Consider the following 23,183-nt stretch of genomic DNA (forward strand, 5'->3'; position numbering starts at 1 on the left):
TTAGTAAAGGTTATAATGTTCCTCTTTTAGAAGTTATAAAATATATTAGTTCTTGGAGACAGAAACCAAAACCAAAAAATTGATACAAACTCTGAAATTCAGCAACTACAAACTGAAATTCAGCAACTACATGGCTATTTAAAAGGCAATCTTTATAAAAGATCAAAAGAAAAAGAAACCAATTAGATAGCTAATTTGTGTTTGACTTTAAAAGAAGCCACAGTAAGTTATACCAAATGCATTTACTTTGTACATCTTTCAGAATAAATGGGGAGACAGAAGTCCAGTCTTAACATCTAGTTGAAGTATGCATTAAAAAATAAGCCAACACTGTTGAAATGTAGAAGGCTCAGGTTGATTTTTTCAATTAAGAGATTAAAAATCATCTAGTTAATGAAGTTACTGAGTTATGTTCAGTTGCCCAAATTAAAAAAAAAAACCCACAACAGCCCCCAAATATTTCTGAAACAAAATTACTAGTCATCAACATATATAAGAAAACATTTCTGAAGCCTTTATTTACAAAAGCTTTAAAAACAATCCCTCTGTTTCACAAATGTTTTGTTTAAAAAGGACCACCCAGTTACAGCATTGAAGTATCATGAATAAAGAATGGACAAGGGAAACAAACCAATGTGGCTAACATTTGGAGATTTGCTAATACTACTGATTGAAGTGCAGATAACACACATCATAACTTGTAGTCCATCATTTCAGGGCAGAGTTAATGATTACCAAAGTGTCTTCCTACACATGCTCTGATCTGGTCACATATTCTGCATGGCTAAATATTTCACAGTCTCTTTTGTCAATATATATAAAATAGATTGCAAAGATATACACAAAAAAATAAACAAGCATTACACTCCTCAGGTAATTTTATTAGCTACACTGTATATAGCTAATAAATTTATATTTTTTGTATTTTGTTGTTTTGCACCAAATCTCTCCATTATTTATATTTGTAGCAACTATGAAAGCACAAATTTTTTGTCTTCTAATTTAATCTGGTACAAAATATACCTAAAGACTTGCAATCTTTGGATTTTAATGAAATTGATTTGTGTAATCAACAAATCAAGAGCATCATTAGGTATGGCTATAAAATTTTTTAAAATTAAAAATAAGGGTAAATAGCGATAGAATAAAAAGAAGCAGATCAAGGGAAGTGTGCTATCATAAAATAACCGCAGCTTCAACATCTTGGATACCAGTTTCCGGGCAGACACTAAACATCCAATCACAAAGGATTTTTCCTGAAGGGTGTAAAGCTGGTTTGAAAAGTTCTTCCGTCACAGAGCAGCCTACACATGCCAATTAGAAACCGACAGACACGAGATGTGCTTGGGAGATTAAGTACTACGTACAGAAACAGCAGTTACTAAGCTCCTCAGTAGTTTTTTTTGTCTTTTTTTTTTTTGTAGTCTTGCTGAATCAACCATTTGCACAATGCATGTTCTATATTCTGTGGGTCAAAAGCAAGTAAATACTGTATAAAGTTGGCAGATGGTCATTTTTCCAGCTAAGAGCAAGAAAAGCCAAAACTGCTGATAAAACAGAGGATTTGAGTCAGAATCACTCTCTAAAGTGCAAAATTGATGGTCCACAATCTCAAATAGCTAAAACTCCTGCAGAATGGAAGGGAGACATGAAACAGGGAAATAAATTACAGTCAGTGCTAGTTAATTTAGGAAAGGGAAAAAACCCAAGCTCAAGTAAGTAATGTTGATCAAAGTATTCAATATGATGTACTGAATAGCTTTCCCCACTCTGTCACACACGCCTACTAACAAGTATATTAAGGCCAGATTTAACCTGAATGCTTTTCTATTTATTAAGATCTGAGATAGGAATGGTCATACTTAGTACTGAAAGGCAGAAAATAAAATGAGCTATGAGAGAAAAAACAGTAATGTCTATTGTTCAAGGGATTCAACCAGAGATAAAACCTATATACAAGCATGTGCGTAGCTCAAATAAAATAAAAATAAAAGAACTATTTCATGTCATGACTGCTTGTTGGCTTCCTCTTCATATGCATTCCCTGTGCCATTCTGTACATAGGATGAACCAGAACCAAGGCCATACAAATGACCACAATATTTGGCATCATCAATATGATCTTCAAAGAACATCTAAAAAGGAATTTTGGAAGAAAAAAAAGATAATTTTAACCAAAAGGTACCACTGGTAATTTATATTTCAGCAATGTAAGTACTGACTGTTCATTAACTATAATGACAGCTCTTTTCTATGGTGCTCCTCTGAAGCCACACATTTAAATTAAACGTGTAAGACTGACTTTCTCAAGAAGTACAGAGCTCAAAAGAAACCAAAGAAAAAGACTACCCAAAAAATGTATAAACACAACGCCTTTCCTATTAACACTCAGACCATTTTTGAGAATTTGTAACGGAAAAATGGCAGGCATTTTTATTCCATTAATTTAATAATACTTAATCATGAGAATGAATAAAAACAGCCAGTAATGGGCAGGGGAGGGGAAGTTTAGGTTTATAAGTAGCCTTGAGTCTGTGTGCAAGGCTAAGTTGGCTAAAAACAATCAAACCCCAAACATGGCTGGACAGCAAACCCTGAACATTCAGATTAGGTTATTATCCTTAATAAAGCCAAGAAAAATAAAGATAACGAATTAGTAGCAGAGAATCCACCATTAATTGAATCATAAAGGCATTTTTAAATGCAAAACTGAGAACTCAAAAGGTTGTCTTAATTCTCTAATGAAGCACTGGGAAGAAGTACAAAACAAAATATTTACTTGTCATGAACAGTCCAAATCACTTCTGAATCAATACCACTTGGCAAAATAGCTATGTGCTTTCTATTGTGTGTATTATTAATACATTTCTACAAAAAGTTTTAAATCCCCAGAAGTAGTCTCAGTCATTTCTTTAATGTCTAAGAGGATATACTCAAAAGAATTCTACAGTGAATATTTTGCAAGAAGGAAAACTCTTTTGTAAGCAAAAAAGTCCATTCTGTTTTGTTTTTCCACAACTGGCTTTCTTTTCTCTGCATTTAGCTACAATGAAGTATACCTGTCACTTAACCTAAGAGTAGACTTGGGTTCATTAAATTTCATTCTTCCATACCTAACTTTATATTTGAAGAACTTATCTCTGTCTTTTGCCACTTAAAGAGTGTCTGCCCAGCATGGTTTTTGATTTAACTATTTCAGATTTAACCCCTTTAGAATTCAAAACCTCTTTGTAAGAATCTACTAAAAAGCATGAGCTCTACTCTGTAAATCCTCAAAGAACTGAAGAATGGCAAGAGCAAATAGTATTTTCAGCAGCAGTTTTAATACCTAAGAGAAGCCAGTGCCAGGGAAAACTTAACATGTGGATTCCTTGACTTGACAGAAGCAACACTGATGTGGTCAACAGAAAGTCCTCTGGAGTTCTCCCATTAGTAATGTGTATGACCTTGGATAAAGGCTACCTGCATCTGGCCTCAGCTTCCTCACCTAAAAAATAATATGGTTGGACCTACATGACTTCTAAGGTAGTTTAAATTTTCTATTCTACAAAGAACTTATTTTTTTCATTGCCTTCTGAACTACATTTCAAGATGACTTATGATGACTTTTGATTACTTTCATTCAAGTGTAGTGAGTATGACTTACATGGTACCTATAATTATATACTTCACTTAATATGTACTTATTGCCCCAAAACTTTTGCCATTAGATTTTAATGTTCTCAACCTAACAACCAACTGAGAAAAATGCACTGATGTCTCCATACTTCTCTCATTTTGAAAAAGGCCATTCCTGTGAGCAATGAGTCAGATCCTGCCTGATGCTGTGGTCCTATCCGTTCCAGCTCTAACTGTTCAGCAACTTCCTGTAAACCACCCTACAAGAAAGAAAAATGGCTTGTCAAAAGAAAGGAACATTGCAACACTCGAATTCACAAATTACATAACTTAGACAATGACCAAAATAGAAATGAACTTCAGTATGTAAAGACGGACCTTATGAAGATCAGCAAAAAAACAGAGAATGTGAATTACTGATGTATTTGTTGAATGGGGGAGATGTTTATAATTTAATAAATGAGATCCTAATTGGGAAAATTTATCTTCATCATACTCTTTAAGGCATGTGGCAGGCAAATAACTTCCCTAAAGATATGGGGGAAGCAGATCATATATAAGGTAACAGGTACACAGGGTAACATTTACCAAGTACATCCACAGTCCAGCTATCATCCATCAATTATAAAACTGACTGTAGGCAGTTACTTCAAATTTTCTTAAGCTTCACACCAATCTATCTCTAAATAGTTTCACCTAAATAATTTGCACAAAACAAAGCTGTTATGATTAAATCCATAAGAACGCACTAAGTGCTTAACTATGGTTTTGTTAGTTTAAAAAGGTTATGTTGTTGTAAGAATACAACTCCTTAGAAGGGTCTGCTAAACACCCTCCTATGTAAATAGTGCTAGGATTTAAAAAAAAAAGATAATGTGATTGAAAGAAAGGAAGAGAAAGAATACAAGAAAAGAAGGAGAGAGGGAGTGAGGGAAGGAGAATAAAGAGGAGGAAAATGGGAGGAGAGAAAGTAAAGAAACATCAGGACCAACGACACACACAAATTTCTCTGAATTGTTAAGGCCTCTACCACCAAACTAGCCCTTCTCTACAACACAGCTTGAAACAGTGCTTTGCACAGCAGCTGCTTCAGAGCTAAAAATAGCACAAGGATTAGGTATCATTAGCAGCTGCTTAGGAGAGCAACAGAATAGAGCTATTCAGTACCACTGACTATAGGTCAAAAAGTACCTTTGTCATTAACCTAAGTTTTAACACTGCCGGTAACTCGGGGCATATTCAGAATATCTAATATGCTTAGAAATTTTTCAACAACATACACATAATGAACAATAATTCGGTTCTCTGTTCCCCAAAACTGTCATTGTACAGACATGTCAATTTTAAAAAGCATTTCCACAGCCAGATTAAAACATTTACACCTTGGATTCTCAGCACACAATACTTTCAGGGGGTACCCTTTCTAGAGTAATGAGGATAACCTACTGTAAGTTCACTTGAGTCACAGTAGTCTCTTCAAATTGCACAGAATTCTGCTGTTCTTTGGTGCTACAAACGTGAAGTAATATTTCTTAAAAATTTCCCTGGTTATATGCTATATCCTGTAATGAGGCAAGCAAACTTTGGACAAAAGACCACTCTCATGATTTTCAGTTCATCTGTCAAAAGCAAAGTTTCCTTATTCAATTCCTAAATTATTTCTTTTTGCATGAAAGTAAAACTCTTATTTAAAGTTTTTACCATCTCCTAAAAGTATAACCTTCCTTGCACTTCTAAAAAGCTGGTGAGGAGAAAACTTGATTACCCTTGATGTAAGTTCTATGAAGCAACCACTTTACATCAATGTTTTTCCTGAATTACAGCTTAAACACAAACACACCAGAAAAAACAAAACCACTGTATTCCTTAGGAGTCTGTACCCCCGTAGTGAATTCATTCTAAGACTAAAGGAGCACTTTTCCTTCATAAAGACACTTTCTTTTCTTTTTGAAAGAATTAATGTTCAGAAGTAACAAGTCATTTACACACATGGTAAGCAGTGTCAGAATGTAAGCTGCTGTCTAGACAGGACCTACCCAATCACTAGCACTACTAACAAGCTGACATCTATGGGCCAGGGGAGGGGAAAAAAAACCCTTTTAGCTATGTAATTTACTCCTAGTAACATGACCCTATGACTAGACCCAAGAAAATAATCTCTCATGAAGGTAAGCTGAAGGGGAAACACTTTTTGCTACACAACTGACTATATCTGCACATTGCTGGCCACTTCAGACTTTATCTTGCATGGAAAGACTATGTGCGTGTTGCAAGAGAGTGAGAACTTGGACTTCTGTGCCTGAGAGGCTCAGATTCTGTGCTAGTTTATGTTCAATCTGGCAAGCAATGACAAAAATCTGATCTTCTGTTTAAATCTTGTTGAAAATTTATTCTGCCAATCTATACTGGAGCTCTGAAAAAGGATTTCCTATAAACTATTTATGCAAAAAAGGAATCAAAAAATCAGATAATGTAACCGCATTTAACATAAAACTTAAAAATAGGGTTTAAATCAACATCCCAACCCAGCACCTTGTCAGTCAGTCACCCATTCTGAATACTGTGCTGATTACAGATAAAGACATTCGAAGCCTTACTTTGAGATTTTTGCAGCTCTTCATGAGGTACTTCACATCATAAATGACAGGAAAAAACAATCGAAGGATCTCAAAAAAGTCAAGTTCTTCTTCAGGCAAGTTAGAATTGGTCAGGATTTTGATTAAGTAGCCAAAGTCATAACCACTACAAAAGGGTGAAAGAATAAAGAAGAGGGGCCATAAATACCACAGAAATGAAAAGATAAATTTTTTTCTGATACAACTTTTAAGTGAGTCACACTGTAGGCGGAAAAAAAAAATGAACCAGAAAAAAGTACACAGAATAAAAGAGAAAATAAATATGTTTACAGTTATAATGGGGAAAAAATGCCATCTTTTACAGACAGTGTCATTTCATCATTCAGGGATACCAATATACAGAGATCTCTACTACCCTCCTAAGCGTGTAGTCACTAAACTACTATTTTGCTAATCCTTGAATAGAGAACTCTCTAAATAGAGTATCAAACTGTCCATAGCAGATAGCTCAAAAAATAAAGATGAAAGGAAACTTGGCAAAAATGTCAAATGACGCAGGAAAACTGGCATTCAGAAGGCAAAAATAATGCATATCTTCGCATCATTTACATAACAAGGTCATACACTTCAAAAACCCAAAGGGTAATTCCCTAACAAAGTATCTTCACTTCCCTTAAGTGATTTTATTAATACTACTCTCTTCCCTCAAAATTTTGTTCCTATCTCAATCCCCAAGAGATACTAATGGTAATAATGTTGAACCTTGAAGCGAAGGTAGTAAAGGCTGAGAACTAGTATCTAGAAAATAAAAAACCAACTCCCACACTCTCAAATCAACACCTCCTCTCCCTACTGTTTGGCTTTTCCACAGCTTTATATCAATACCTCTCTACACTCCCGTGCCACAATCACACCCCTTCTTTTCCCTGTCTACCTTTCCTTTAAGGACCTCCCAAAGGATGCCTTCCCTCAAGAGCTCAGCTCCCACAGATTTCTCAGACAAGCTGTTTTCTTGTACTTCCCTTTAAAGCACATGTATTGTTTTCTCCACGTTTAAAGGGTAGGTGTCACATCTTAATTTTTTTTCCTTATGGCACATAGTTGGGACTCAAATATTTGATGAGAGATGCTATTTAACATATCTTTCAGGGGAGATTACAAATAAAATTTCTATTCAATGTTTAGAATTTTACTTCTTACTTTAAAAAGAGAAAAAAATGTTTTTACATTGAAGACCATTAAGGAATATCAAGGAATAAACAGCAGAAACCTTTAAATTTCTGGTAGCTAACAAGGAAGTAACTAACTTTGCTGTCTGCCTAAAATATGTCAGTATGTTTGCTTAGCATCAATACTAGTAAAAGGAAGATCATATTAGAGTTTAGGATTTATAAATTTCTTCAACTAGTCTTTATCTACTAGAAATAGATTAGAATATGAAGAAAATATTTAATGACATTTAGTAGAATAAAATCTTAACATATCTTGACAAATACTCAAATATATCAGAGTCTAATCCAGACTCTAAACTCTAAGAAGACATGACCCCTTTCTGTTTTTGTTCATCTTATCCTAGTACCTAGCATAGGGTATTTGCTCAGGGTATTTTTTGAAAGAAAGAACCTGTCATACATAGTAATAAAAAAAACAGGACTATGCTTTCCAGTTTTTTTGTATCTTCATGACCAGGAAAGTAAAAAAAAAAGAACTCAAAAAACGTTCCTGAAATTACCAGAGACTTAAGCCTCATCTCCTGAGGTATAGGCTCAAATGGAGAACAGAGAAAAAAAATGATAGGTGGGAATTGGTATGCTCAATACTCCAACTCAAAAATTACTGCTTAGTACTGCATTGAAGCTGACAGTATGAACAGTCCTTCACTATTCTCATTCATTACACAGGCCAGCGCTGGAAATTCTAAAGCACGCAGAAACTCTTATTTTTTTTTAATGTGTGAAGTGGACCAAGTATAAGAACATTAATATATGCAAAATGCAGTGCTTTTTAAAAAGATAACAGGCCAAATAAAATTCCCAAGGTCACTATTAGTCCCTGGGCTGCCAATTTAATTTAGTTTACTTAGATAGGAAAATTCTTTCTCTTACCTAAAAGTCTATATTTACAAAATGGAATTAATTTCCTTTCCAGAAATTCTCTTCAACAATCTGATTTTATTTTATGATAAGAATTTAAAACTACCACTTATTGAGAATTTACTGTGTGTAAAGCACTTTACTAGATGCTTTAAATATGTTATTATCGACCATTAAAACAATTCTGTAAGGTAATTCTTCTAAGTGATTTCTTCCTGACACTCTATTAGAAAAAAAACATTAAAATCCACCACAGAGACCCACCCCTAGCTTTCTCTTTGCCATTTTTTTTCCATAGCACTTAATCACCATCTAACAAACCACAATATACATCTCATCATTTTAAAAAATTGTCTGCCTACTCCCACCAGAATGTAAACTCCATGAAATGATTTTACTCTATTTTGTTCGTAGCTTAATGCCTAGAATCTTACCACAGTGCTTGGCATATGGTAGATAATAAATAACTTTTTTGAAAAAGGAATAAATGTTTTCATTCTAAGGCTTAGAAATGTTAAATAACCCTAGGTAACAAAGATTCCAAATGGCACTGCTGGATTCAAACCAAGGTCTATTTTTCCAGCCTGTGCTCTTTCCACATGCAATACTGTCTCTTAGTCCAAAATGGATCCCATATCATTAAATTCATCTTTAAGCAAACCAACATTAGCCTGTCAAGAGTTAGGAGACTGCTACATGGCAGCCAATTTTTTGTAACTAAGCCTGAAATTGCTGACACAGTGACCCAAGTGAAGTGTGAAGCAGCCAGGAAATGATAACACAAATGCCATTTTCAATGTAATCTTTTTACCTATGAAATGATAACCATTTGACCCCTTCACAGAGGACTACTCCTGATGTCATAAGAAGTTCTGCAAAGTACTGGGTCTCAATTCCTTCCTCCTCATGTTTTTTAAACTGGATACCAGATGTTGTTAGTAGCTCTATAGAGTCTTGGGCATACATGTCCTCCCTGGCAGAAGAAAAAGAAAAACATTCAAAAGTGCCATATTTCAAACTGTTTTTCTCCCACTTATATCTACAACTACAGCGCCAGAAATATCAAGAGAGAGAATGGGCTTGGGTCCATTTATTCCAATGCTTCACATATATGGAATGAAAACACAACTTAAGTACAAAGGTCATTTAGTATTTTAGAAAAATGTTCATGTAGTAAATAATCATTCACAACAGTCCAATGGTGAGATTTTCATCTTTACTATCAATTTCATTAGCCTTTCACAAGTTAAGTAAATTTAACTGGATTTGAAACAAAGGGTCTTCTTCTAACCAGTGGCTACCACCACAAAGTAAGAGACGTGTTCTTATGGGGGCTTTCAGTCTCAGCAGCCCTTTTAATGCTGCCAAATGGAGCTGCAGCCCCCAGGGGTGAAGGCCTGTGTGTATCTCCCGGGCTCTCAGCAGGAAAGAGAATGAGTAGAAAACATCTGCTGTGGCTGAGTTAAACCACATTCCATTTTAAAGAAAAAGGAGATGCCTCCTCTCACTAATGATGAGCCTTTCAAATAGCTCTAATAAGCAGTAAACTGTTTAAAATGAAGGGCTCTGCTAGAATAGCATTAATTTCTTCTTCTAACAACCTTACTCCTAGAAGATTACCTCCCAAAAATCAAGCCAGGAAATCTAAATATAAACCAATCTTTCAAGATTTTACTTAAGCCAAAAAGAAAGCCATCTCTAATTTCTAAGCACAAACACACAGGTATCCAAAACATTATATTAAATCAAAAAAGTGATCAAAATGAAAGTATGTTCCTGAGAATAAATGAAAAGTATTTCATGCATTGCCCACTGGTTGTTTCCTTTTATTTACTTTTAAAATTGTGAGAATACTGGTTTTTACCACTTAGCAAAAAAAAATTCTATAAAAGCTTTAATAAAACAAAACCAAAAGGAACATTACACTTAGGCCAAAAAGTATCCTTATGGGCTACTCTCTGGAAATCAATTTACTATTAAATGTCTTTGAAAAATAACAAAACTAGCAACTGAAATATTTAAAAACAGAGGAACCACAATGATCACTGTAAGTCAAAATTCCCTGGAAAATTTCCCTGGAAAACCCTTGTTACAGAAGGGTATCTGAATAAATCCAAGTTTTTTCATTACACAACAGATATTACTGTCCTTATTATACTAAAATATGTACCTTAAACAAGTAGAATCTCACTCATCATGCCCCAATGCTAAGAGACATGCTTTAGCAATTATAACCAACCAAAGGCATACCAGATTCTTTCTCCAGGCACACATTATTCTGGGCCATATGTTCACTTTACTTTTATTGTAGTTTATTATCTCTCTCTCAATCAGAATTTAAGCTTGAAGAGGGCAATGATTTTTGTCTGTTTTGTTCAATGTTATATCACCAAGGAGTACTGCACTATTCAAGTCAGTATTTCCCAAACCTGACCAATGATAACAATCGCTCAGAGAACTTAGCAACAATATGGATTCCCAAGTCCCACACCTGGACCTAATGAATCACAGCCTCCAGGAGAGAGACCTGGATGAGTACCTCTGGTGTTTTATGATCAAGTATCAAATTATATTTTAATTTTCATGTACATATCAACTCCAAATTCAGTTTAGAGCAAATTCCCAAACATTGGACTTTGGCAATAGAAAGCTGACAGAAGAGTTATAGAAACACTAAGTTATAATGACTATGACCAACTTTCCCCAACACTGTGTCCCTGGGGCCTAGCACAGCTGCTGACACATTCATTCTAGGCACTCAATAAAAAAGTCAATTTTCATCTTTCTTCAAAATATCCAAGATTCATGGTGCTCTTTCTCCACATTAGGTAGAACTGGTTTTACCTTCCAACTGACCCTTTCTACTTAAATAATATTTTTCACTGTATCCTTAAACATCTATTAAGATATTAACATTAGTATGAATGGTGGCAAAACTACAGTAGCCCTCTCTGTATAAGAAAAAAACGTCTTTCAGAGATTGTAATAATAAAGCAGTTATTATTAGAACAAGGATGTTTCTAGAAAAGAAAAATGTCAACTTTACCAAAACTGAGACACTTAATGGTCACCTACTCACGTAATACGATCACAGCAGTATCTTAGTAAAGACCAATGTTCTAATGATCAGCTTGGAAAAAAGGTAACATGGAACAAATGAAATGGTAAAGAACTGATTTTAAAAAGGGTTATCTTTTGGGAAAAGGATAAAAGGGAATTTTTGGAACTAAAGTACATATAAATGGTTATTATCAGTTTTAATAGAGATGAGTACCTTTCACCCTCTACCAAGTTCTGGAGCATATATTATTAAATTCAACAGAGTAAAAACAAAGAGTCAGGCTAAACATAATGCAATTAGAAGCCATACTATTGCATCATTGACAACACTACCCTCTGAATTCATCAGCCCTGCTTTTCTTTAGATCTTATATGCTAAGTATCACATTACAGAGAATGGAGGTTCTTACGTGGCACTACCATTAATTGTCCTACAGCTTCTTTTACAATTTTTCAAATCGGATGTTAGATCATATGAAACAATCAGAGGCTGTCAAATAGAAGGATAGTGCAGTATAGTAATATACTCAAAATGTATTAAACATTTCCCCATCTCACAGTCAGTTTGTAAACAATCTGCCCTTACCCCAAAACACTGGAAACTTCCCTAAGCTATCAAGACTACTCGTACCAATGATATAGAAGTATTGTGAGTAAAGAAACTGGGTTTTGACCCAGGGCTTGAGTTAGAATTCAGATTTTGAATTGTTTCTAAAAGAAACACCAGGCTCAAAGATACTATTACTTCTCCCATATATAACTTACAAAAGGTTTTGTGGACTGACCTGAGAATATAAACATTATATAATATTGATTTAAAAGGAAAATGCACCCAAGTTTCCAAGAACTGTCTTACCACCTGTGATGTGTAATCTACTCATACACTGGAGTATGACCGTAATAAAAATCTCTTCACAAGGATAACTATTACAACAAAAACATATATATTTCAAATTGCACTCAAAGTTTGAAAACAAAATTAATGTTGTAAGATAATTTTTTCAATCAAGAAGTATTTTCAATACCCAGTTTTCCAAATTTCAAAATAGTGGCAGTCATACTTTTCAAATAACATCTCTAAAACTCAAAGTATTTGCATTTAAGTCTTCTTTAGCCTAATTTTTTTGTCCCATGATAAAAAGAAACGTAAACTTTTGAAATTTTAGGTTTTAAATATTTCCAGGATAATGACACCAAATTCAGTTATAATTTCATTTGTCATACTTGAGGGAAATTAATTCCTAAAATTAAACTAAAAAAAGAAGTTTGGGTTAAATTTATTTCCCACTTACGTCAAATTAAATTTAAAATTAAACTGCCAAGTTGAAGTTCCTGGAGGGTATTCTCCTTGCTCATTCATAAATGTCAGTCCTAGCTGAATTATCTTCAACAAGTCCACATTACACCGCAATAGTTGGTACTGATAGTCAGCATTGCTCCTGAATTCTCCAATGGGTCTTGCAACCACACCTGGAAACTCGGTGTCCTGTAAAATAGTTTTAAGGTTCATTATTTACTAAATGGTCGAAACCACAATCCACATATTCCTAGAATAAATAATTAATTTGGGGTACAAGTCAAAGAATCCTGTTATAGGTTATATTCTACACAATTCACGTTCAATTGCAAAGTACCTTTTAACTAGGAAGAGCATTACTTTTTAGAACCATAAAAGAAAACTCTGCACACTTAACAACTTCTTCTTACTTTAAATATCATATTAGTAAAAAACTACTATGTATTAGATACACATAATAATGCAACTGAGTACTCTATTCCCAAGGAAGGGGGAAAAAGTCACAAATTCATGTTTCTCAACCGGTGTGTAAAACTATGCTCACAGTATTCTAATGTTAAAACCAATGAAGAACTGTTTAAAAAGAATGGGAGATGCACCATACTTTCCGATTGCTTTTCTGAGGTAAGGTTTATCTAAATACCAAAACCCTCCTAATTTCTTGGGCTAAAACAGTACTCTCTCTACAGTCCAGAGAAAGCACATCCTTAAAAACTGCATGCCACCACTCATTCCTGTAGAATGTTGAACACATCTCTAATGTTGTCATTCCTTATCATCTGAGAAGGAAATGATCACTATAAATTCCTACTAGAAAAAAATAATAATTTCATTCTAATTGTAAGTACATCTATTAAATAGGACATTATCTAGGTACACTCAAATATTCATATTTTAACCAATCAACCTGCCCCTCCCAAAAAAGAGTATTAATTTATTTGTATTAAATATACTAATAATATATCAGTTTAGTATTAAAATTCAAATTAGGAAACTAAGAACAAAACCTAAATACCAACTCATATGAAGCAGTAAAGAAATTAAAACTTTTCTAAATTCAGTCCAACTCAACAACCACTTTATTGGACGCTATGTGTTATGCTAGGTGTCGGGGAAGAAAGGATGATTAAGACACTAATCTCTTACTTCTCGAAGCTAATAATCTAGAAAACAGTAGAGAAGCCAAAACACAATAGTAAAGAAGTAAAATAATTAACTGAGTAGACAAGCTAGGCAGATTGAACAGTACATGCAAAAGTAGAAATGCTTAACAGTACAGTGTGTCCACGGAACTCCACTGGTAATTAAAAAACAAACAAAAAACTGCAGATCAACAGTGCTTCACTGGGAAGTGTGAATTTTTTTGTTTGAGAAAGACATTTAGGAGTTCCATCTGGTATTAATATTAGGCCTTAATGTTGCTAGGAGCAGACCTGGCATTCACAGCTAGGTCCTAGCATTCTTCTGCTGAATATAAACAGTTTCACACTATAACATCAGACAAGGCCAGTCTGTAATCATGACTGAACATACGCAAAAACACAGACATTTGTCCAAACCACAAAAATGACCAAACATCTTTCTATCTTGGCTGAGTGACTGTTGCTTCTTTATGGCTTTAGCCTCACTCCAGTCTTCTCTCATTCTAGTTGAGACTCAATAAGATACCCTATCATGGAATTACCTGAGCTTACTAACAGCATCCAGTTCAGAGCAAAGCCCTGCTTCCTTACTCCTTTCCTAAAACCACCTGCCACAAGCACAAATCCTAAAAGTCCCTTCTAACACTCTCTTACTCAAATGCCCCATGGTTCTAAGAATGCATTTTCCCTCAGTGCAATGAGTAAGAAACCCAACTTGTCATATTACAGCTGTGTTCTTGGTGGTCTTTAGTCATTGACAAAATTCTTTTTATAATTAAATTAATCACTAAAAAAAATCAGCCAGAAGGGCTGAATTCAAGATGTTTAAAATCCCCTTTCCTCTTTCATAAAAAGCATTTTAAGGATTTTGCTCATAGGCATACCATAGCAACGTAATTATATTTTCGGATAACTTGACGAATTTTCTTCATCTCTTCATCCAGGTTGCAAGCCCAAACTTCACAAATTCTTTGGCTATGATCTACAGTCGCTGCTGGCATAGTGAGGGCACAAGGAGTCTAGCTGCCAAGCATCAAAATGTTATACTTGATTGAAGATTTGTTTCGTAAAATACTTTATCCTTTATTTATGTACCTGTCAAAATAAGAACCAACTATATGAGGAATCTGAATCACAGAATAATTGAGTTGACAGAAACCTAAGAGATTATCTATTCAGTCCTTGCTTTATAAGAAAATCAAAGTTTAGAAAGTGACTTAAGTCACACAGCTAATCAGTAGGAGAAAAAGGACTACAACACAGGTTTCCTGGTTCTAATATGTTATGTAAAAACAGTGTTTTTTGTGTACATACTAATCATTTTTAAAATTTTTTCATTACTTAAAAATTGCTATAAATTCAACTCACTCTCTGAATAAAACTTTATAGACATCCCTTTCCAGAAAAAAAAGGAAAAGTGACATGCTGATATACATGTGAAAAGATCAGATCAGATGTTACTAGGGCAAAGATAGTATTTGCTTTTATTCCTCATTAACTGAACATTCAAAGTCTGATTTAACTACAAAATCTACTGGAATTTATTCAAGTCAGATTGGAGGGACCAAAAGTAAACCAATTAAAAAAAAAAGTTCTTTTTGCAATAAGTAACAGCCACAGAAACTGTTTCCATGTCTGTAACTGTGCATGGGAGAAAGAAAGAAAGCAACAGAGGGTCTGCATTTCTAATTTTTTCTTTCTAATTTCCTAAAAACCAGAGCATTTTCCCTGGTTACCAAACACACATGTCACGTTTCTGGTCCCTAAACACAGGTTTCATGGTATATAATGAGAGCAGTACAGACCAACATTGATTCTTGAGCAGGGAAATTCCAGATGCGCTTTCATTTTTCACACAACTTTGAAAAAAATCATAACAGAAAATGTAAAAAAGGGAATTATGACCTCCCCTTCTAAACTCTGCAGTCACAAATGTAACCTCGAGTGCTCTAAGAACAGAAACCAAAGATCCAGGGGCTCCTTCCTTTATAACCCTCTTCGCTAAACACACACACACACACACACACACACACACACACACACACACACACAGGAAAGATCCAGGGCCCCTTCCTTTATAACCCTCTTCACTAAACACAAACACACACAGTGGAAAGACCCTGTAGTTGAACATTGCTTTCCTCCACCTCTCTCTACTACAGTTCCAGAAGCGCCGAAGAGGCATCAGAGGCCCTCTCTTTACTGGAGGTAGCATCTCCGAACAGCTGGTTCCCAACGAAACGCGAGGACAGTACAGACACACATCTCCGAACAGCGGGTTCCCAACGAAACGCCAAGACAGTACAGACACACTCAAGTCACAGATAACTCTCTTCCCTGGCAGAAAGCCAGAGCGAAGGTACTGATAACCATTGACCGGAGCCGGATGGACTCCCAAGCACCGCTGCGTGAAGGAATACGAGAAGCTAAGGATCTAGGCCACCGCCCTCCACTCCCAATTTCCGCCCCACAGCATTGAAGCACCAGGTACAAAGCCTTCGCGTCATCACTCTGCGCCACCCCGTTGACATACCCCCCAGTCCCAGTTACCCTCCCCCTCCACCCGCCGCCCAGCCCTTTCGTTAGCCAGCTGCACTCCAGCTGGCGCCATCGCGCACCCGCTTAGGTTCGTCATTCCCGCCCCCTTTCTACTTCTCCAACCCGCCCCTCCCCCCGCAAGTCTGTGGCAAGATCTACTTGTGTCGCTGAGCTCGCACTTCTCCTCCTCCTCCTCGCCATAGAGACAGCACCCAGCGGCGGCGGGGGTGGCGGCAACGACGGCGGCGGCGGCGGGTGCCCCATAGACACCTCTCGCCCGGCAAGGGGGAAAGGGGAGCCGGAGCTCCGCCGCACCGCGCTACGCCGTCGCTTCTCGCACGTCCGGGCGGGGGCGCCAGATGATGACGCGACACGCAGAGAGGGCGGGGCACGCAGGTGACGGAAGCTGGGGTGGTGGAGAGCTGCGCGGTCAGGCGTCCTGACTGGCTGGTTGGGGCGTCAGGGCAGTGAAGGGAGGACTGCCGGTCCCGGGCGGCGAGTTCCCTGTCTCCAGCTGTCCGCAGACAGAGCATTCCCCCCTGACCCCGAGGACCCCCGGCCGGGTTTGCTTAGAGAAGACGCGGCTCCCCAGCACTTGGGCTGGGACGTCCCTGCCCGCTCCTCCTCTGTCGCTGGGGAACCGCCGGGCTGAGCAGCTGGGAGAAGCAGGCCAGAGCCTTCTAGGGCCTCGGGCCCGGGGACCCGTGGAGGATGAGCTGGCTCTTTCCCCTGACCAAGAGCGCCTCCTCCTCCGCGGCTGGGTCCCCCGGTGGTCTCACCAGCCTCCAACAGCAGAAGCAGCGGCTGATCGAGTCCCTCCGGAACTCACACTCCAGGTGACTGGTCGCCGCCTCTCCGACAGGAAGAAAAAGTAGGGCGGGAGGGCGGGCTGGTCCTAACTACACTCGCAGCTCCTCAGGCCGACTCCCGCCAGCTGCCGCCTTTTGACCTACCTCCCTTCGTCCTGCCTCTCACGCTTGCTCTCCTATCCCTGACCCACGTTCAGGATTTTCTTCCGGGCCCTCCTTCCCTCCGTCCCGCCCCACCACTGCTCAGCTCCTCTAATTCCGATTTGCTCATCCCTCCTGACACAGCGCTGCTGACTGTAATCTGTCTCATAGTCTGTCTCCAGTATACCTTGCTTTGCCCGGCTTCCACACTGATCTTTCCCTTTGCCCACCTGTTTGCTGCGTTGGCAGAATTGTTAAAATTCTGTACTTGGGTAAAAAGAATCGTGAAGAGTGATCTCCAAGTTTCACAAATAGTGGACCATTTTTGAAAAAAAACCCAAAACTGTTTCAACATTAAAGAGAAGGGAAGACAGTTTTCACCAGTGAGTTCTTCTCTGGGAGTGACATACTCAATCCTCTGAAGTCTCTAATAGAAGATTTACCCCGTTCTAACCACCTCCCCCCAGCTGGCAACTATCAGTCTCTGTTCACTTCTCACTTCGTTATTCTTGTTCCCACACTCGGGAATTGCCTTAGAGTCATCTTGATTGTTCTGTTGGCGTTGTATGAGTTGTTCATTTCTAGCGTGGTCAGATTAGAAATATTTTGCAATTCAAATTAATTCAACTGTTTTTATTGTAAACTGGTTTGCTGCAGCCCTTTATATTGCAAAAATCTGTGACCTCTAGTGGTTTTTAAAAATTAGAACTGCCTCTTTATATTATATGAATTATGCAAATATATTTACTTGAGTGTCAGCACGTATTTTAATGTAAAGATGTCAACATCTTAATAGACTTTTCATACATTTGAAATATATATATTCAGAGGTATTAAAATTGATTAATTCCTGTGGAAGGAACTTCTAGGAGCCATTTTATCTGTTACACTAAGGATTTTTTCCCAAGCAAGTTATAGTGTAGAATAGTTTTAAATTAGATATAGTGTTAAAAGAAAAAAATCACTGCAAAATGAGTTTGGCTAAAATGAGGCCTATTACTGATTGAACTTCAGGTGTTTCTTGGTTCTTTGTCTCAATTGTTCTGCTTGTTGAGAACTTTAGAAAGGTGAGAATTTGTGGTATTAAACAGGAAAGAATGGCATGGTATTTGATTTAATGGTGGCTTTCTTTTTGGAAAATTAAGTTCATAGAGTTCTTACAAGTCAGTCTTACTCCAAATAGTATTCTCTACTAACCTGTAAGAGCTACTCTTACAAAATATGCTTATGAAACAAGGTGACTCCTTTTTAACAAACAATGAAAGTTTGTCTCCTTAGAAGGCATCTGGAAGACCGTATACTATGCTAGTACTACTATTGCCAAAATACTTTTTAGAACCATACTTTTGGAATTAATTGCTTTTAATCCTTTAGTATATTCTGTTAGATATTCTCACTGCTGGCAAATTTTTATTCTTTGAGGTTGGAGTTGAATTTTTCAAATATTCCAAAGTCCCTTGCTGCTAAAGCTGGTAAATAAGGAAAGCGATTGATGTGAAATTTATTGTATATTTTTTTGGCCTTCAAATAAGGTGAGATTCTAAGGCAGGAATTGCTAATCTAAGGAGTTCTGCAATTGGCTTAAGAGGATCGGTAAATACTCTGAGTCAAATGCAGAAGGGATCTATTTTGTTATTTTTTGAGCCAGAAATTATGGACATAATCAGACATGTGATATTATCTACATATTTGTAATGTTTTATGAACAGCTAACTTTAAGTACTTGATTCTTTTAAGTTCTTTTATAAAAATATTTGAAGTTTTTATTGAAATATTTTATAAACTATACTTGGATAATTCTGGTGACAGTTAAGGAGGTCATGTACTTCCGTTTTTCAAAGAATGGTACGATCCCAGAAAAAATGTCTTCTACCTATTCTTGTTAAGTCTTCCCTTTTAACTCATGACATACATTTTAAAACTAGCTGGTAAAAATGATGTATGTGTGCAGTATCTGAAAATATGTTGCTTGAGTAACCAAATTCAATACTACAACTTATGCTTAAAGATTTTTGTATAAAAAGACACTGCGATTGGTTACTCTGAAGGTGCACTTTTTAAAAGTTCAAAGAATGTTTCGAACAGTATTTTAATGAATAATAGAAAACTTCCTCAGTTACGAGTATTAATATCTTGCATGCTGCCCACCTGCCTCACGTTTAATACTCTATCCCTTCTCCAAATATAGGGTCAGTAGCTCTTTCTTGGCCATGAAAGCGTCTGACTTCTTTTCGTCTCCTCAATAACCTTTCCCACCCCCATTCTCACATCTACCTTCCAATTCCTTATAATTAAAAAAAAATCCCACTTCAGGGAAGAGTCTCTTTAATTCCCTTTCTCTAATTAATGTAAGCTTCTTTTCAGTTACCTTAAGAAATTCCTACCTCCTTATCTTCCTCAGGCCTCTCCTAAAGGTTAGCTGAATTTTATGTGTATTTTTTCCTCATCTAAGTCTTATTGGTAAGGCAGGGCAAATGGGACACTGTCATAATGATGACCAAAAAAGTGTTTACCCAAAATATAATAACATATTTGTCTGCTATGAAAATGGAAACAAAGTTATGTAGATTACTAGGCTCAAGAATTTTATTCCATCTTCTAAATAACAGTCATCACAGTATTCAATTTACCACTAAAATTCCTGACTTTACAGGCAGGAGTAGAACTAATTCTGTTGTTTCTTTTACTTCCTAAAGAAGCTTACTCTAAGAGACACTGTTGATTTCCCATCTAAATCCATTTCTTCTGATTTCTTGGAAGAACATTATTTTTATATGGGTTCCTGGTCTGTGGGACCAATTATTTAATGGAGGCTGTGCTCTTTCAACCTGCTTAGGTAAATAGTAAATAATGATTGTTTACGCCAATGATGATGGTCTCATTCCCATTGCTAGTTATTGTGGAAGCAAGACACTTGACCTCATCTTAGTCAGTGGAGTGGTGGGTTGGAGAAGAGGTCTGCCGGGGAGCTGCTCAAAACATTTTCTTAGTAATAGTAGTGTCTAAGAGGAAATGCTTTGTATTTTGGATATCGTTGTGTTACATGGGACATCTAGAACTGCTTGGATCATGAAGGAAGCAGACTGACTATTGAATGTGGTAGAGTAGAAAGATGGAAAGTCTGTGATAATATTATGATGCTGAATTAACCAGATCTGGAAACTTCCTTCCTCCGGACTTCTTGCTGTTTAAGATTATACGATACATATACATTTGTATTATACATACAAATAACCCCTCACTGTTTAAGACACTTCCGGCCTGGTTTTTCAATTATTAATACTTGCAGTTGAAACTGCCCCAAGTGATGCTCACTAATTCCAGTATTTAAAGATTCTTCGAACTGAAGCTGTTAAGTATCTCCCTGCATTGACCCTGCAATCAGAAAATACTAAAATCTGATGGTAGCTCAACAGTTACTTTACCATCCTTACTATCCTGGTTTTTCCTCTCTCACAGTATCTACAGTTAATTAGCTTATTTATTATTTTATTTCCTTAGCTCTGAAGGAACAGCCTGGAGCTGTGTTTGTAAATGGTAATTGTTATCTGTAATTAACTATATAAATTCAAAGTTATACAAATAGTACTCTTTCTTTGTTACCTTTTACTTAGGGAGATCAGCTCTCTCAAGTAAAGGACTTCTCCGTTTTAATAATCAGTTAGTTATGTGGTAATTCTGGTGCTATTTTTATTTTACATTTCATCAGAAAATCTAATTTGGGAGTTATTTTTATCAGACTTGCTTTCTTTTTCACTCGGTGTGAGATGTTAGACAAAATGAATTTGAGGAACATAAATGCAAACAAGCAAAAATTATTGACATTGGGAAAAGCAACATGACTTAGGTGAAGTCTGAGTTCCAATTCCCATCTGTAGAATCAGGAATTGTGATTTTTATTCTGCAGGATTGTTGGTATTTAAGTAATATATATAAACATTTATTAGAGTATCTGATGCGCAGTAAACAGGCAGCAGATGGTATTCCTTCTTTCCACTGCATAGAATCAGTGTGCCTGGAACCTTTGCCTCCTAGCCTACATGGATCTAGCCAGCTTATTGTTTATGAATTGCTCACAAGCTTACAGCTCACTTGCCTCTGGCAGGACTACTTCTGACTTTCCATTCAGAAAGCATGTCCATTCCAGAGAGTTCTTTTCTTCACAAATGACATGTAAGATTTCATTTTGAAAGATTTTAGACAATACATGTAAAGAAACTAGAATGTTATTGGACACACAGTAAGTACTCTGTAAATGCCAATTATTTTATTTTTGTATCTTAAATATAATGGTGCCAACCTCATAGTTTTTAAAAATTGTTTTGAAATCTTCTTTTGTTGCCAGTCCTTGGATATTCTTTCTGATTACCCAGATTCTTTTAAAAAACCTTATAACATCTTTGGAGAGCCTGCTCTTGTATAATTTTCTACCCTATAGCTGTTAAGTTTAACCCCTGTTCTCAGGTATAAAACTCATGGGTTTCTTAGTAAGCCTAGATTCCAAACCTTTCTTTCTGTAGTTTTTACTGTCAGCTCATAAGGACTCACATGCAAACTTGATAAGACAAAAAGTTTGTAATGAGAGGATATGTGTATATGTTTTAACCTGTCTAGTGTTGTATTTTTTAATAGATCTGGTGTCGACATAATTTGAGATTTTTCATTAAAATATCCAAATTTCCAACTTTTAAAAAATAGATTTTATTATTTAGAGCAGTTTTAGGTTTACAGAAAAGTTGAGCAGCAGGTACAGAGATTTCCAATATAGCCTTTGCCCTCTCCAACTTTTCTTTTAAAATGGAAAGATCTGGCAACAGTTCCCACATAACAGTGCTTGCTTTGAGCTTAAGAGTAGCTGTCCTATTTACTGGGCTGCTCTTCTCCATTTTACCAGTTTGCAATCACACCCTTTTGTACTACAAGCAACTGCCTTCATTTCATGTACCTTTCTAACTCTTAAAGGTATTTGAGAGTAAAATTTTCTTGGGGAAGAAAATCACCTTGACTTGTTGCAATAAAAAATTCTATAAGAATCTGCTGTGCCTTAGCCTATTGAAGCTACAGAAACCTACAAAATGTCAATATTTTGACTCTATAAATTTGAACTCTTATAGTGAACTTAAAAGTTATGTATATCAAACAATCCCATAATTAAGTGAATTTTAATTTGATACATTAAATCATATAGTCTATAACCAGTGATTAAACGTTATAATTTCAGAGTATATGACACAATAAAGCATGTTACCATTTAAAAATTTTCCTAAATAGATGGTAACACTCAAGTGCTATTTTCCCTATAGTAGTATCAGTCCATACCTGCTTTTTAAAAAGTTACCACACAGGTCGTCATTTCTCCATTGCCAGTTGAATCCAACCACATCTACTCCTTCCCTCCTACCTCTGAACTCTTTCCAAGCTGCGTCTACTGCCTGCTCACCTAAGCCAAAAACCTGGTCATCCTGTTTTCACTTGGTCATCCCTGCTACCACTGGATTGTAACTATTCTCTCTGCCTGCAGTGTTCTTCCCTTACTTTTTTCTTCCACATGGGTGCCAGAGTCATTTTTTTAAAATTTGAATTTGACCATGTTATTCCTTTCAGTAGCTTCCTAACTCTTGCCAGCCTCCTTAGCTTAAAGCCTGGTTGTCACAGAAGGTGGTGATGTGACTGATGGAAACATGTCAGCAGACACAATGTAAAGTTTCTTTAGGGCAAAGGATATGGACACTCTTAGAGTTATTATTTCCTACTGAAGCTTTCCTAGTTGTGTTTCCTCTTGTCTAGAATGTACACTTCATTTCCCCGATTCTCTTTCCTAAGGTTAACTCTTACTTGACTTGTTTTTTGTGTGTGTGGTACGCGGGCCTCTCACTGTTGTGGCCTCTCGCATTGCAGGCTCTGGACGC

The 23,183-nt window shown here is 36.6% G+C and overlaps 2 protein-coding genes across 4 annotated transcripts in view; one reads left to right on the forward strand and one right to left on the reverse strand.

Moving 5' to 3' along the window:
- Positions 1-491: 491 nt before the first annotated feature.
- Positions 492-16,692, reverse strand: CNOT7 (CCR4-NOT transcription complex subunit 7). 2 transcript variants are annotated; one of them, XM_065899795.1, is made up of 7 exons: positions 16,484-16,692; positions 14,671-14,881; positions 12,640-12,833; positions 9,099-9,260; positions 6,216-6,360; positions 3,768-3,878; positions 492-2,135 (listed from the first exon to the last, which is right to left on the reverse strand). In XM_065899795.1, the coding sequence occupies exons 2-7, from the start codon at positions 14,785-14,787 to the stop codon at positions 2,007-2,009; spliced, it is 858 nt and encodes a 285-aa protein (XP_065755867.1). In that variant the 5' UTR covers positions 14,788-14,881; positions 16,484-16,692; the 3' UTR covers positions 492-2,006. The 2 variants fall into 2 exon arrangements, with proteins under 2 accessions (XP_065755867.1, XP_065755868.1); XM_065899796.1 differs by lacking the exon at positions 14,671-14,881 and having other exon boundaries at positions 1,409-2,135; positions 16,484-16,654.
- A 343-nt stretch (positions 16,693-17,035) lies between these two features.
- VPS37A (VPS37A subunit of ESCRT-I) overlaps positions 17,036-23,183 on the forward strand; it is a 36,099-nt gene continuing 29,951 nt past the window's right edge. For both annotated transcript variants that reach the window (XM_065899933.1, XM_065899934.1), the window contains exon 1: positions 17,036-17,160. In XM_065899933.1, coding sequence (XP_065756005.1) covers positions 17,036-17,160 — 125 coding nt within the window. The remainder of the gene's footprint in view (positions 17,161-23,183) is intronic.

Source organism: Phocoena phocoena, chromosome 21 (assembly GCF_963924675.1).
Source record: "Phocoena phocoena chromosome 21, mPhoPho1.1, whole genome shotgun sequence".
In the NCBI taxonomy this organism is placed as follows: Eukaryota; Metazoa; Chordata; class Mammalia; order Artiodactyla; family Phocoenidae; genus Phocoena; species Phocoena phocoena.